Source organism: Nannospalax galili, unplaced genomic scaffold, assembly GCF_000622305.1.
Source record: "Nannospalax galili isolate Female #2095 unplaced genomic scaffold, S.galili_v1.0 scaffold42, whole genome shotgun sequence".
Taxonomy (NCBI): domain Eukaryota; kingdom Metazoa; phylum Chordata; class Mammalia; order Rodentia; family Spalacidae; genus Nannospalax; species Nannospalax galili.
This window is the reverse complement of record NW_008348666.1, coordinates 1272988-1290093: the sequence shown is the minus strand read 5'-3', so window position 1 is coordinate 1290093 and position 17106 is coordinate 1272988. Positions and strand designations below refer to the sequence as shown.

The following is a 17106-nucleotide window of genomic DNA, read 5'->3' as shown; positions in this document are numbered from 1 at the left end:
CCCACCCCCACCACACATAGTAAAAACTCCTGTGCAAGTGGGGGATGCTGAGAATCAAGAGTGAAGGCAGAACTTAAAAGGAGGCTCTCACTATTTCATACAGCTTACAATTGACCTTGTCTACAGTCCAGATTGCAATTCATGATTCCACAGAAAGGGTGGCAAGTTTCTCATTCTGTCTGTTGCTTGGCAATAGGCAATCCTGGCTTCAGAGAAGCGGGACATGTTAAGAGATGCCCAATTAAGATCAGCTGCCAAACAGGTTCTCACAAAACTTGCTGCTGATCCTACTCTCTGAGAAATGAGTGAGGGAAAGTTTGAAGACCTTATGAGTCAGGGAGCTTACCTCTGAGGTTTTCGAATGTCCCAAAGTCCCACTCCTTCCTTTGAATTGGCTGTGGCCAATAACCTGGGCTCCACGGGGTTAAACATGACACTGTGAAAGGCTGATGGATAGTTTGCTAAGCAGAAGGGCTCTGTGAAAACAGAAATTACAATCAAGTCATTCGAGGCACCTTTAGGCCAGGGGTGGGCAGCTGAGCAGTGTGAATGTAAGCAAGAACATACTCGTTATTAACCATGCCAAAGGCTGGAACTCCAGTGTATTACATACTCCACAAGCATCCTACCTTCATGTCCCTGAGCCTTCCAATATCAACTTAAACATATTTAGCCAACTTTAAACCATAACACTCAGAATCTATATGGTATCTGAAAAGGGGAAGGAAGGTAAGCTGTTTTACAGAAGATTGAATACCATGTGAGCTGAAAAATTTTCACAGAGGGACTGGAGAGATGGTTCCGCAATTAAGAGTATCAGCTGCTCTTGCAGAGGACCCGGGTTCAGTTCCCAGCACCCACAGGGCAGATAATGACTGTCCATAACTCCAGTTTCAGGGAATCCAACACCCTCTTCTGACCTCTGAGGGCACTGCATGACACAGGTGCACTTAACATACATGCAGGCAATACACTCATACATATTAAAAAAAATATTCACAATCAGGGCTACAGATGAGGGCTGGAGAGATGGCTCAGTGGTTAAGAGCACTGACTGCTTTTGTAGAAGACTCAGGTTCAAATCCCAACATCCACATGGCAGCTAACAATGGTCCATAACTCCAGTTCCAGGGAATCTGAGGCCCTCTTTGTTCTCCGTGGGCACTACACAATATAGGTGCACTTACATACATGCAAGATTAATACTCATACACATAAAATAAAAATAAATAAATCAAAAAAAATTTCACAATTAGCCAGGTGTGGTGGCATATGCCTTTAATCCTAGCACTTGGGAAGCAGAGACAAGCAGATCTCTGAGTTTGAGGCCAGCTTGGTCTACACAGCAAGTTTCAGGCCAGCCAGGGTTACATAGTGAGACCCTGTCTCAAAAACAAAACAAGGCCAGGTGTGGTGGCACACACTTTTTATCCCAGGACTCAGGAGGCAGAGGCAGAGGCAGGCAGATCTCTATGAGTTCAAAGCCAGCCTGGTCTACACAGTGAGTTCCAGGCCAGCTGGCTATAGGAAGACCCTGTCTCAAAAAGACCGAAAACGAAACAAAACAAAACAAACACAACTGATTCCTGGTAAAGTTATGATACCTTTAATTAATTTATAAAGTTTTAGACTGCAAAGACGGCAAAGTCAAACAGTAAAAACCTAAGGCAAAGCAATAGTGTAGTTTTTCCTTCTGGTTAATGATGCTCTCTAAACAGTTCAGTGAAGAATTATGATTTGACTTCCAGTATAAGAACATTAAAAAAAAAAAGAGTAAGCCAGGCGTGGTGACACATACCTGTAATCCCAGCACTTGGGAGGCAGAGGCAGGTGGGTCTCTGTGAGTTCCAGGCCAGCTGGGGATACAGGGAGACCTTGTCTCAAAAAGACAAAAAAAAAAAGAGAAAGTGAGTGTGGGGTACCCAGACCCAAGTGATACACTAAAATGCAACCCCTACACAGAAGGCTCAGGGAACATCGAAGAAGGAGGGGTACAAAGGTTGTACAGACCAGAAGACCAGAATGCCTATTGCTAAAGAGCTGCTAGTGTGGGGCTGGAGAGATGGCTCAGCAGTTAAGAATGCTGGTTGTTCTTGCAGAAGACCCGGGTTCGAATCCCAGCACCCACATGGCAGCTAACAATGTCAGTAACTTCAGTCCCAGGGGATCTGACAGCCTCTTCTGACCTCCATGGGCATTGCACGACATGGGTGCACTTACCTACATGCAGGCAATACACGCATACACATAAAATAAAAATAATAAATAAAATTTTTTTAAAAGGTTAAAAAAAAAAAAAGAGCTGCTAGTGTGTTCCAGACATGACAGAGAAGCTGCACCCATCAAATTGCAACAATATGGTCTAAATGAGACCTATATAATGACAACACCAGCCGACATGCCAACATGGATGGGGGAAATTTCACAAGATCACGTGAAGATGAAGAGTTATAGGCAATCAACGGCTGCTGAAAGAGGTTTTCTCCGGGTATAAGCTCCCTTTGGTCAGACCTAAATACACGTACATACTAGCACCATTAAATGGACTCAGTAGGTTGATTTTGTGTGTGTGTGTGTGTGTGTGTGTGTGTGTGCACGCGCATGTATGTAATTAATAATTAAAGAAGATGTCAAGATACTGAGAGAGACTGGGAAAACATGGGAGGAGCTATAGGGGAGACAGAGGCTAAAATATAGTACTAAAATATGAAATTCTTAAAAAGCTTGGCAGACCACTTCTGTAATTCCAACACCCAAGAGATTGAGAGAGAAGATCATGAGTTCAAAGCTAGCCTGGGTTAGAGTAAGACCCTGTTTTATACTTTATTTTGTGGAACAGTGTCTCTCTGAAGCCACAGCTGGCTTGGAACTCACGATATAGGCCAGGCTGGCTTCAATCTCACAGAGATCTGCCTGCTCCTGCCTGCCTCTAGGGTACTGGAATTAAAGGTGTGCACCACCACAACTAGCCTTGTTTTTTGTTTTTTAAAAAGCCTTATACTTGAACTTTCTTTGCATCTAGCCAGTTACAAGTCAACTTGACCTGAAACTCCTATATCCCTTTGCATAAACTATCAGGATCCAGGTGAGGAAAGAATCACTTTGCTACCTCGAAGGAATACTCCTCTGGGACCTGTTATAGTCAAAGACAGAAAGCATCTCTATGTCTTATTTCCATTTGCAGTTCTGCACAGACCCCTGGGCAGGTGAAGCACTCAGCTGCCTCAACCATCAAGCAATGCAGACAAAGGAATAGAATATCCACAAGCACCCAGAAACTCAGCCACAGCTGCTGTTTGTTGTAACTAGCTCTGCCTGACCCTAAGAACAGGATTCTCTAATAGTCTGATCCTTGAAACAGCGGATCATGGTAAATGTTTGGAATATGGGGAAATAAAGACCTAGGTCCTAATAAAGGATGGCAGGATAGTAACTGTCTGTTCAGATATGATCATTATAAAACCAAACTGAAACTAAGGCTGGGTATGGTGTCGCACAATTTTAATCCCAGTACTTGGGAGGCAGCAGCAAGTGGATCTCTGTGAGTTCAAGGCCAGCCTGGTCTACGTAGTGAGTTCCAGGCCAGCTGGGGCTACAGGGAGACCTTGTCTCAAAAAGTCCAAAAAAAGGGGGGGGAGCCTGGAGAGATGGCTCAGCGGTTAAGAACACTGGTTGTTCTTGCAGAAGACCTGGGTTTGAATCCCAGCACCCACATGGCAGCTAACAACTGTCCATAACTCCAGTTCCAGGGGATCCGACAGCCTCTTCTAACCTCTGCAGGCATTGCACGACACAGGTGCACTCACCTACATGCAGGCAATACAATGCATACACATTAAATAAAAATAATAAAATATTTTTTTAAAAAAAACAAATTGAGGGTAGAGGTGGGCATGGCAGTGGAACTGGAAGAAGGGGCTTTTGAAGGGAGTAACAGAAAAAACTCCCTCTGCAGGAAATAAGCTAAGAGAATGCATTTCCTAAAGAACTTCAAAGTCAACAAAACAAGTTCTTCAGTGACTTCTGAAGGAGGTGCTCACTGACAACTCTCCATAGACAGAATGAACTTGAACTTGCCACTACTTCACAATTCTACGCAGGTAAAATGAGCATCTGTATGTTTTTTCAACAAAAGAACAAGTCTGAAATTGTGTCTGAAATAAAAGTGCATAGTGCCTTATTCTCAATAAATAACCAAAAGAGTATGTGTCAGCAACACACAAGCGGGACCCCTCACAGGTACCTGCCACACTGCATCACATCTTCTGCCCCTAGAGACCACAAAGCACCAGGATGTAAAGATTTGTGGAGTCCCAGTTGGCTGTAAAATGTTTGGTAATGGTGGTTCATATCTGAGTACTCAGGGCAGGATGGGGCCTCCAACGACACATATCTACACTGCACGTGGGAACCTTGAATTTCCTTTTCCTAGGTATCACTCACAACCATATTATAAAGTGAATACGCAATGAATGTTACATCAAACTGTTGGGCACAGTTCAACAGCCTTGTATAAAGTGACCTACCTCCATGCGGAGACTCCCGGATGTCCCAAATGAGAACTCGGCCATCATCTGAAGAGCTGGCAAAAATGTTGTCGTTCACTGGGCTCACTGACAAGCCATAGACTGCATCTTCATGAGCAAATACATCCAGGGTCTCACTACTGAGGAACAGAAGAAAGAGATGGGTAAAACAGGCACACATATACACATAAACATGGCACAGAGTCCCAGCCCTCTGGTACCTAACTAGAGTATAGTTTTCTTTCATTCCTAGGACAAAGTTAACCAGGTAAACCAACGAGATATTCTATTGCCTAAAAGGTCAATATGGCTTTCAAGTGAAAAAAACATACGTAATGTGTGAGTATAAAGTATGCATGCACACAAAGGTGCTACTTTTATAAATTCCGTAATTTTCATACTAAGCATATTTAAAAGTGACTCAATAGCTAAGTTTTGTGTTTTCATTATTACACATCCATCTACATGCATTGAGATTTGAGGGTAGTTACTTGATTTCTGAAAACCAAGGGGAAGCTTTAAAGCAGCCAGATCTGGTAAAAGTGTAGATGGAAAGGATCTCCTAGCAAAGTAGCATGGTGATTAAACAGCACAGCTTTGAGCTAGGTGGAACCAAGACCAAGCCCTATCATTACCTGACTTTAAGTTACCTAACATCTCTGTGCCTCCATTCCCTCATCTGTCATGGCTATCACTATAGTATCACTCACAAAATGAATGCTATGGCTAAATGAATCAATACATAAAAAGCCCTTAGAATGGTGTCTGAACTCAATAATTATTAATATTATTTCCTTTCCTCTTCAAATCTCTCTCTTTAAATTTTTACCTAAAAACTGTAATTGTATGCCAACTTTGCAAGTCTTTTTGTTTTTTAAAATCAAAACTTTAATGCTGGGTGTGGTGGTACATGCCTTTAATCCCAGCACTTGGAAAGCAGAGGCAGGTAGATCTCTGGGAGACTGACATCAGTGACATAGTGAGTTTCAGGAGAGCTGGGGCTAAAAGGAGACCCTGTCTTCTGAAAAAAAAAAAAAAAAAAGCTGTGTGCGGTGGTGCATGCCTTTAATCCCAGCACTGGGAGATGCAGACAGGTGGATCTCTGTGAGGCCAGCCTGGTCTACAAAACCAGTTCCAGGTCAGCTGGGGCTACAGAGAGATCCTGTCTCAAAAAGACCAAAAACAAAAGAAAACAAAACTTTACTTCAAAACTATTAGAGAAATCTTGCAGAAAAATAATATTGGTTCCATTTTATTTTTTACAAAAACTAAAACCTACTTCTCTACAAAGATATTTGCCTCTCTTCATATGAAAAATGGTTAGTCATCGTCACACATCAATAATCTATTTACCTTTCAACATCATGGAGGATAACTTGCTCATCATTTCCTGCAAAGGAAAAAGATAGACATTTCATAATTCCTGCAAGTTGGCCCCTGCCCACATTTTGATGTGGAATTTTTAAGTTTTCATGGAAAAAAAAACGTATCATGGGTTGGTGAGATGGCAGTACATCGAAGTGCTTGCCATGCAAGTCTGATTACCTGAGTTCAATCCCCAGAACCCATGATGGAAGGAGAGAACTGACGCCCAAAAGTTGTCCTGTGACCTCAGCATGTGTATGCTGGCACTCACACGCATCATACACACTCATACATACATACAAATCCATATACACAATAGTAATAAAAAGTATAAACACAAAGTTAATAGAAATCAGGAGTATTAACTAGAAAAAAATCATGAAAACAATTTAAGAAGCCAGGAATACTGATGCATGCCTATAATTCCACACTAGGGAAGTTAAGGCAGAAAGATCAATAATTCAGGGCCAGCCTAGGAAAACTGAGACCCTGTCTCAAAAAAAAAAAAAAAAAAAAAAAACATTTTCTTTAAAAAAATTAAGGACAGAGCAGTCTATAGAAATTTTTTTTTAAATGTAACTGCAATAATGTATAACCTAATAACAGTTCCTAGAATGCATTATCTAAGGGATTAGGCCAAAATAAACGGTTGGCCATTAAGGAAAAGAGTAAATGACCAAACAGTTCACTGATCCAAGCTAACTTCCTGCCCAGCAAAACACTCATTAACTGTAAGACCTGGAATAAAATCTCTGAACATTTCTAGGCTTCAGCTGTTTACCTGAAAATAGGGATAATAACTGTATCTACTTTATTGGACTATTATGAGGCTATGAGCCTATAAAAACATTCATTCAAAATAGGGCTGAATACTTGATAGGCCCCCAATAAATGGTTGCTATTCCTATCCTCATCACCTTTTACAACATTAAAATGATGACCATGTGATTCCAAATGATGGTAAAGCTTTCCTCCAGAACTTTCTTTTATATTTCTTTATTCTAAGGATCTAAAATCACTATAAACATAAAATGTCTCCAAATGTTTTTTATAAAGCCAGTAAAATTACAGCCTGATTATGCATATCAGAAAGAAACATCCCACTCTGTGCTTAAATGCATAGCTACAGCCACTTAAATAGAAAGCAAAAATAGCAGTAAGGATGTGGTCCAAGTCATCTCAAATTTCAAAGTCCTAGCTATAAATTCTCCTGTGGGTGAATACTAATGACATAAACTCATATTAATGCCTTCTAGATGTCGGACACAGTGCTAGGTACCGGGGACATGAGAATACAATTCTGCAAGCCCTTGAAATCTCAAATCCTACTACACAAACTAGTAGCAGCAAAAGATGAACCTTGCCAGGCATGGTGGCACATGTCTTTTAGTCCAGCACTTGGTAGGCAGGGGCAAGTGAATCTCTGAGAATTCAAGACCAGCCTGGTCTACATAGTGAGTTCCAGGCCAGCTGGGGCTACAGGGAGATTGTGTCTCAAAAAGACCAAAAAAAAAAAAAAAAAAAAAAAAAGAAGATGAACCTTATAAGCTGCAAATGGAGAAATGTTCAGCAGTTTCTTTTACTTTGGTTTTAGAAGTGTTACCTATTACTACCACCACCTAATTCCCCCTCCCCTCCTTTTCTTGGCAGTGCTATGGATCTAACTGTGGGCTTTGTAATACTCCACACAAGTGTTCAACTAATGAGCTATATCCTCAACACCATCTTGCATTTAAAATGCTTTTGGAACAAGCGGGGCATTGTGGCCCATGCCTTTAATCCCAGCACTTGGGAGGCAGAGGCAGGCGGATCTCTGTGAGGTCGAGGCCAGCGTGGTCTCCATAGCGAATCCAGGCCAGCTAGGACTACAGGGAGACCCTGTCTCAGAAAGATTAAAAAAAAAAATGCTTTTGGAACAAAGGAGATATCCAGTGGGAAAATCTGCAGCAAAGAAAAGAGGTCAGGGCTGGAAATTCAGTAGTCAGAAACAAAATGGTTGATGGAGTAGCCATCACCAAGAGGTTGACTTGCATACCTGCCATTCCAACTGTACCTAACACAATGCTTTTTCAAAGAGTCATCCATGAGTCATGACATCAAATTAAGTCACAACCAGTATCCTTAAAAATGAAACAGTGGGGCTAGAGTGATAGCTTGGCAGTTAAGAGTGTTTGCTGCACATTTAATGAGAACTAGAGTTCAGACCTCAGCACCTGCATAAGCTGAGAGCCAATGCTCTCCTTTGGTCTCCATAGGTACACAGTGTAACCACTCGCACACACATGCACATTTAATCACACACACACACATACTTACACATTAAAAATAAATCTTTTAAAATATTACATAGAGCCGGGTGTGGTAGTGTACGCCTTTAATCCCAGCACTCAGGAGGCAGAGACAGGTGGATCTCTTTGAGTTCAAGGCCAGCCTGGTCTACATAGCAAGTGCCAGGCCAGCTGGGGCTTCAGGGAGGCCCTGTCTCAAAAAGACCAATAAATAAAATATTATACAGAATAAAATAAAATCAAACCTGGTGGGCTGGCAAAGTTGTTTAACTTTGATCCCTAGGACACAGATGTGGTAGGAGGAAAGAACCAATGCTCACTACTGTCCTCTGACCTACACACATGCTAGCCATGGCATGTACATGCCCACATGTTTGCATAGACATACCCTCCTCTACAAAATAAATAAGTAAATGTAACTATTTCTTTTTTAATCTAGCCTGTTACCTCAAGCCTATAGTTCAAGGCCAACCTTGGCAACATAACAAGTTTAAAGCCAACCTAGGTTTCTTGAGACTCCATCTCAACAAATAAACAAACACAAAGAGATAGAAACCAGGTATGGTGGTGAATGCCTGTGATCTCAGCCCTTGAGGCAGCCAGGAGAGTCCAAGGTCATCCTTAGCCAGAGCTAAAGGTACCTTATCTCAAAGAACAAAATCTCAGGTAAGCAAGATGGCTCAGTAGATAAAGGTGCTTACTATGCAAGCCTGGAAACCTGTCTAATCCCCAGGACCCAGGAAAGATGAATGTACATACATACACACACACACACACACACACACACACACACACACAAATAATTGAAAGTTAAAATTATAAAATTATAAAGTTACTCTACCACTTCTGTAACTAATTTCCCAAGGTAGACTCTTTCTTCTTCTTACCTCCAGAGAATACTTTGGTGTTCCCACTGTTGAAAGCCAGGCAAAAAATGTTAGAGTGGTGCTCTCCTTTTAGCTGAATAGGCTTGACCCTGGAATGGATAGCTTGTTCCATGTGCCAAAGGAGAACCCGCCGGTCATCTCCTCCTTGAGTGGGGAGCAAGAATCTATGGTTAAAAGAGTTGACATTGCAAGGCTGACTTAGTTTTGCCAGCCTCAATTCCAATCCTTTCTGAATCCACACCTCCCCAACTATATAAGATTCTGACAGGGCACACAAATCCAAGAACTTTTAACCATGAGGCTCATGATCTCTAAACCACTCACACTCACCCAGGAATTGTTTGGGTTTTATTTTGGTTTGTTTGGCTGATTTATTTTTGTGGTATTGGGGATGGAACCCAGAGCCTATACATACTATACAAGTGCAAGGGTTGAGCTACATCTCAGCTCTTCTCCCATGTTTTGAATTTTTATTTAAACTGGGTGTGGTGGCGCATGCCTTTAATCCCAGCACTTGGGAGGCAGAGCCAGGTGGATCTTTGTGAGTTCAAGGCCAGCCTGGTCTACATAGTGAGTTCAGGTCAGCTGGGACTACAGGGAGACCCTGTCTCAAAAAGACAAAAAAAAAAAACCACCAAAAAAATTTTTATTATTATTTTTATTGCATGTGTACGAGTGTATTGCCTGCATGTATGTGAGTGCAACCCGTGCCGTGCAATGCCGTGGAGGTCAGAAGAGGGCTTCAGATTCCCCTGGAACTAGAGTTAAGGACGTTTTGTAGCTGCCATGTGGGTGCTGGGAATCGAACCCGGGTCCTCTGCAAGAGCAGTCAGTGCTCTTAACCGCTGAGCCAACTCTCCAGTCCCCCATGTTTTGAATTTTTTGTTTTTCTTTTTTGAGACAGGGTCTCACTGGATAACAAACACTGGCAGCCTGGAACTTGCTATGTACAGTAGGCTAGTCTCAAACTCACAGAGATTCACCTGTGTACTTTTTATTTTATTTTATTGGTATTTTTAAGATAGGGTCTCCCTGTAGCCCCAGATGGCCTAGTACTCAATATGTAGACCCCACCTACCTCTGCTGGGACTAAAGGTATGTTCCACCACACACAGCTCTGGGTTTAAAGATTTTTTTTCTTAATTTATTTTTATTTTATATGTATGAGTATTTTCCCTGCATGTATGTAAGTGTACCACCTGTATGCAATGCTCAGAAGCCAGAAGAGGGCATCAGATTCCCTGGAACCGGAGTTACAGGCAATTGTTAGTTGCCATGTGGGTTCTGGGAACCAAACCCGGTTCCATCTCTTTAGCCCCATGATGGACTCTTATACCTCTGGAACTATAAGCTAAAATAAACTCTTCTATAATTTGCCTTCAGCCATGGTATTTTATCACACCAAAAGAAAAATATCTAATAAAATATATATTACATTAAATTTATCAACCATTTTTTAATATAGTTTAGTGGCACAGTACATACACACTGTGGTGCAACTATTACTACTCTCCATCTCCAGAACTTCTTTACTACCCCAAACTGAAACTCTAAGAAACAGTAACTTCTCCTAGCTATTCTACTTTGTTTCTATGAATATGACTATTCTAAGTACCACATATAAATGGACTAATGTCATACTTGTCCTTTTGGGTCTGGCTTATTCACCTAGCATATTTTAAAGGTTCATCCATGTTGTGGCACATGCCTTTAGTCCCAGCACTGGGAAGGCAGTCAGGAGGATCTCTGTGAGTTCCAGGCCAGCTGGGGCTATAGGGAGACCCTGTCTCGAAAAGACCAAAACAAAACAAACAAAAAAAAAAGGTTCATCCATGTTGCAGTAAGTATCAGAATTTTATTCCTTTATAGGACTAAACAGAATTCTGTGGCATATGTACTGCATGTAGTGCACACATACACTCACCCATGCGTAAGCATGTAGAAGCCAGAGATAAACTGTAGCTATCTTCTATCACTCTCCACCTTATTTTCTAAGACAAGATCTCTCACTGAATCTGGAGTTTGCCATTACAGCCAGATTGGCTAGCCAGTGAGCTTCTAGGATCTACCTCTCTATCCCAGAACACAGTTTACAGATGTGCGCAACTGCACCTGGCTTTTATGTGGGTGCAGGAGATGAAAACTTAGGTCCTCATGTTTGTGCAGCAGGTACTTTTACCTAGTGAGCCATTTCGAAGCCCCTGTGTATATTTTTTTAAAAATATTTTATTATTTTTATTGTATGTGTATGAGTGTATTGCCTGCATGTATGTGAGTGCACCCATGTTGCGCAATGCCTTGGAGGTCAGAAGAGGGCGTCAGATTCCCCTGGAACCAGAGTTAAGGACAGTTAGCAGCTGCCATGTGGGTGCTGGGAATCGAACCCAGGTCTTCTGCAGTCAGTGCTCTTAACTGCTGAGCCATCTCTCCAGCCCCCCTCCAACCCCCCATATACTTTTTGCATGTATATTTTTATTCTGTTCCCTTGATTCACATTTGGGTTGCTTTCATCTTTAAGTTATTCAGAATGTTATTAGAAACACAGGGGTACAAATATCAAGCTGGGCATAGCTGTAATCCCAGCACCTGGCAGACAGAGGGAGGAGGATCACCACAAATTCAAGGGTAGCCTGATATACACAAGGAGTTCCAAATTGTCAAGGCTACACAGTGCAATCCTGTCTTAAAAAAACACAGACCAGGTGTGGTTGTACACTGCTTTAATCCCAGCACTCCCAAGGCAGAGGCACGCTAATCTCTCTGAGTTCAAGGCCAACCTGGTCTACATAGTGAGTTCCAGGCCAGCTGAGGCTACAGGGAGACCCTGTTTCAAAAAGACCAAAAACAAAACAGAAAACAAATACAAGCTGGGCATGGTGGCTCACGCCTTTAATCCCAGCACTCCCAAGGCAGGCAGATCTCTGTGAGATAGAGGCCAGCCAGGTCTACATTGTGAGTGCTAGGCCAGCTGGGGCTACAGGGAGACCCTGTCTCAAAAAGATTAAAAAAAAAAAATTAACAGAAGGCATAAGAAGCCAAATCATACTTATTGCACTGAAAAGTTATCTTTGCATATTGAATGCCTTTGTTCTTTTGTTTTCTATGTTCTCCTTTCCTCTACAGTCAAAATCAAGTTGTCATCTTCAAGGTATCACTGTCTACCACTTACATATGGTCCAGAGTGCCTTGAGTTTCTGATTTGACTATTTCAACTAGGAGTTTTCTGGTTTAGGATAGTATCTAGATTTTTTTTTTAAATTTTATGTATATAAGTATATCACCTGCATGCACCCATGCTGTGCAGTGCCCACAGGTCAGAAGAGGGTGTCAGGACTCCTGGAACTGGAATTACAGTTGTTAGCGCCATGTAGGTCTGGGAATCAAACCTGAGTCCTCTTCAAGAGTAGTCAGTGCTCTTAACTACTGAGTCATCTCTTCAGCCCAGTATCTAGAGTCTTTAATTCAAATTTGCCACTGTTAACATATCAACTATCAAAGTTATGAAAATAATAGTTTGGATTTTTTTGTTTTGTTTTTGTGTTGGTTTTGGTCTTTTTTAAAAAATATTTTTATCTTATGTGTATGAGTGTATTGCCTACATGTGCATAAGCGCATCCATGTCATGCAATGCCATAGAGGTCAGAAAAGGATATCGGATTCCCTTGGAACTGGAGTTAAAGACGGTTCTTAGCCACCATGTGGGTGCTGGGAATCAGATCCAGGTCCTCCGCAAGAGCAATCAGTGTTCTTAACCACTAAGCCATCTCTCCAGCCACTGGTTTTGGTCTTTTTGAGAAAGGGTCTCTCTGTAGTCACATGTCATGGCCTGGAACTTGCTATGGAGACCAGGCTGGCTTTGATCTCAGAGAGCTGCCCACCTCTGTTTCCCAAGTGGGAGATTAAAGGCATGTGCCACCACCACACCCAACCTTACTGTATCTTATTCTAATGAAAAAATGACTTTTTCCTCCTAATAATAGACTCAGACATGCCATAAATGACATTTAGTTTTTTGGTCTGTACTCCTTTTTGGGGGGGGGTCTTTTTGAGACAGGGTCTCCCTGTAGCCCCAGCTGGCCTGGCACTCACTATGTAGACCAGGCTGGACTCTCACAGAGATCCACCTGCCTCTGCCTCCTGAGCACTGGGATTAAAGGCGTGTGCCACCATGCCCAGCGTGGTCTGTATTCTCACTGTTTACTCCCAACACTGAGGTCCTGAGCCAGAGACCTATTGCATTAGCTACTTTTTTTTTAATTAAAGAAGCATTTCTCTATACCCAAGTCTCCCTCAAAAGTGGAAAATTAAGCCAGATAGGGTCAAGTACTCTTGTAATCCCAGCATTTGGGAGGTAGAGGCAATAGGAACAGGAAACCAAAGCTATATATAGTCCTCTATATAGTGACTTTAAGGCCACCCTGGACATGAGACTATCTCCAAAAACAAGTCAAAATTAAGGCCAGTAAGATGGCTCACTGGGGGAAAGGACTTGCCATTAAGGCTAATAATGTGAGTTTGATACCTGGGACCTACGTGGTAGAAGTAGAAAACTGGCTCCTTCAAGTTGTACTCTGATCTCCATATGCATGTTGTGCATAACATGTGCCTCCCATACCCCCCAAAAACAAAAAGAATAAATGTAGTTCTTAAAAATTAACTCAAAATAAGTCATAGAAACAAATTTGAAGTAAAGAACTATAGAACTCCTAGCTGATAATGTAGGAGACAAATCCAGGTGGCCCTGTAGGAGGATGTTTTAGATATAACACAAAAGGCATGAGCCCTGAAATAACTGGTAAATTGGACTTTACTAAAATAAAACTTCTGGCCAGGTGAGGTGGCACACGGACTTTAATCCCAGCACTCGGAAGGCAGAGGCAGGTGGATCTCTATGAGTTGGAGGCCAGCCTGGTCTACATAGGGAGTTCCAGGCCAGCTGAGGCTACAGGGAGACCCTGTGTCAAAAACACAAAAAAATCAATCAATTAATCAATAAATCAGTCTCCTGGGACTGGACTGGCTATTCTTGCAGAGAATCTGGGTTTATTTCCCAGCACCCACATGGTTATCTATGGCTAACAACCACAGATAACTCCAGTTCCAGGGGATCTGGTGCCCTCTTCTAACCTCTGTGGGAATTGTAAGCAATACAGTCACACATAAAATAAAACCTGCTGGGCTTGGTGGTACAAGCCTTAAGTCCCAGCACTTGGGAGGCAGAGGCAGGCAGATCTCTGTGAGTTCAGGGCCAGCCTGGTCTACATAGCGAGTTCTAAGCCAGCTGGGGCTGCAAGGAGACCCTGTCTCAAAAAGACCAAAATAAATAAATAAAACCCGCTCTATGAAAAACGGTGTCAAGCTGGGAATGTAACTGAGTAGAGTGCCTGTCTAGTGCTTGATCCCCAGCACACAGCATAAAACCAGATATGGTAGTACACACCTATAATCCCAGCACCCTGGAGGTAGAGGCAGGAGGATCAGATCATTCAGGTCATTCTTAGCTACACAGTCTGCCAGATTTACTAAGACCCTGTCTCAAATAAGAAGGAAAATGTCAAGAGAATAAGACAAGCCACAGAGCAGGAAAAAAACTACAGACACCATTTGACAAAAACTATTATTCCAATTATACGAAAGAGTCCTAAAACTAAACAATGAGAAATAATCTTTCGGAACTAAAATAAAAAGCAGAAAGTGAGCTGAGCACAAGCATAACTGTATATGTGATGTGACTAGCTGCCCAAGACAGACTGTGCCCTTCTGAGCCAGTATAAACTCCTTATCCCTCAAAAAAAAAAAAAAAAAATCAGTCTGGGCTGGGTATGGTGGCACATGCCTTTCCTTTTTTGAGACCCTGTCTTAAAAATACAAAAATAATTTTAAAAGGAAATCAGTCTGACCTTAAAATGAGAAGTATCTCATCAAACAAGATAAGCTGGGGGAAATAAGCCAACAAGATACCACCAAAGAAATGAAAATAATGCAATGGTGCTACACACCTTGGAATGGTCAAATCTAGATAACATCAAATAGTAGCAAGAATTCTAGTATTTACTGCTGGTGAGAAGGCAAAATGGCATAGCTACTTTGGAAGACTGTGGTGCTTTTTTTACAAAACTAAATGCACTTTTACTATACAATCCAATAATTATGTTCCTTCATGTTTATTTACCCCAAGAAGCTGCCAATTTTTGTTCCTGACCCCTATCCCACAGACCTATATATAAATGTTTATGTCAACTGTATTCATAGTTGACAAAACTTGAAAGTAACCAAGCTGTTCCTCAGTAGGTAAAAACATAAATTGTGGTACAGAGAGAGACAGTGGAGTATGATTCAGCACTGAAAAGAACTGAGCATTCTGGGCATGGTGATTCCTGTCTGAAATTAGGAGGATGAGGCAAGGGATTGCCAGTTCAAGTCCCAGTTTTGCTGGGACTAGACAGCAAAATTCTCTGTCTCAAAAAACAAAGAATCTGGCAAATCATTTAGTGGGCAAAGGTGCCTCCAGTCAAGCCTGACAACCTGAGGTTGATTCCTGGGACCCAAATAGGAGGGGGAAACAACTGATTCTCACAAGGAATCACAGGCTCCCAATGGCAAGTACACAAATGTTTAAAAAAAAAAAATTACTACTACTTAGTGAAGAAAAAGAACAATCTGAAAAGGTTGATTTATGATTCCAAATATATGATATTCTGGAAAAGACAAAATCACAGAAACAATAAAAGTGGATATATAGTATATGTTTGTCCAAACATACAGAATATATTAACAGTAAGAATGAGCTTAATGTCAGCTATTGGCTCTGGGTGATTGTGGTTTGTCAATGTAGGCTCCTCGACCATAACAAAAGAACCATTCTGGTGAGGGAGGCTATGCCTGTGTGAGGGTAAAGGGCATATGAGCAATCCCTATGCCTTTCTCTCAATGTTGCTGTGACTGAATACAGCAAAACTGCTCTTTAGAAGCAGCCTTTGGGAGCTGGAGAGATGGCTCGGCAGCTAAGATCACTGGATACTCTCCAAGAAGACCTAGGGTAGGTTCCCAGCACCCATGAAGCAGCTAACTATCCTAACAGTCTTTAACTCCATTTCCAGGGGATCTGATGCCATCTTCTGGCCTCCAGGGACAATGCATGCATAGATGCACTTACATGCAGACAAAACATATACATATACATATACATAAAATAAAAATAAATTAAATTAAAAACAAAAGAAAGTCTTTACAACAAAGCAAGCTGGGTCTAAGTGGCACATGCCTTTGATCCCAGCACTCTGGATGCAGAAGCTGGTCTACATAGAGTTCCAGGTCAGCTAGAGCTACATGATGAGAAATGTCTCAAGGTTAGAGAGATGGCTCAGTGGTTAAGAGTCCTTACTGTACTTGCAGAAAACTTGAGTTTAGTTCCTAGAACCATCTGTAAGCCTCCACCAGTACCTGCAATCATGTGTACATACACATACACCCAGACACACAGACATAATTTTTTAAAATTTCTTGCTGGGCATGGTGGCACAGACCTTTAATCCCAGCACCTAGGAGACAGAGACAAGCAGATCTATGTAAGGTGAGGCCAGCCTGGTCTACAGGAAGACACTATCTCAAAAAGATGGGAGGGAGGGAGGGAGGCACTTGGGAGACAAAGGTAGGAAGATCTCTGTGAGTACAATGCCAACCTGGTCTACATATCAAGTTCCAGGCCAGCTGGGGCCACAGGGGGTGCTTACCTCATGGCAATTGGAAGGAGAGAGAGAGAGAGAGAGAGAAAGAAAGAAAGAAAGAAAGAAAGAAAGAAAGAAAGAAAGAAAGAAAGAAAGAAAGAAAGGAAGAAAGAAAGATTCTTGTAATAAAACACTTTGGAAAACAAGGTTCTGAAAGATGGGCTGGGGTACTTACGGCAAAGAAATACAGTAACTGAAGATACCTCTATATTTAATCACTAAACCTTTGCCAGGAAGCACAATCTGTCTTGAATCTGAGAAGTTTAAGAGGGGAAAAAACGTTCAGGGATGGTGAGGCGAGATGGCTCAGCCT

General features: G+C 41.9%; 1 protein-coding gene across 2 annotated transcripts in view; it reads right to left on the bottom strand.

Annotated features, from left to right (window-relative positions):
* Nucleotides 1–17106, bottom strand: part of Dcaf5 (DDB1 and CUL4 associated factor 5) — a 106860-nt gene that overhangs the window by 62521 nt on the left and 27233 nt on the right. For both annotated transcript variants that reach the window (XM_008845948.2, XM_029569793.1), the window contains exons 2-5: nt 9067–9210; nt 5880–5916; nt 4527–4666; nt 347–476 (exon numbers count right to left, since the gene is read on the bottom strand). In XM_008845948.2, coding sequence (XP_008844170.1) covers nt 347–476; nt 4527–4666; nt 5880–5916; nt 9067–9210 — 451 coding nt within the window. The remainder of the gene's footprint in view (nt 1–346; nt 477–4526; nt 4667–5879; nt 5917–9066; nt 9211–17106) is intronic.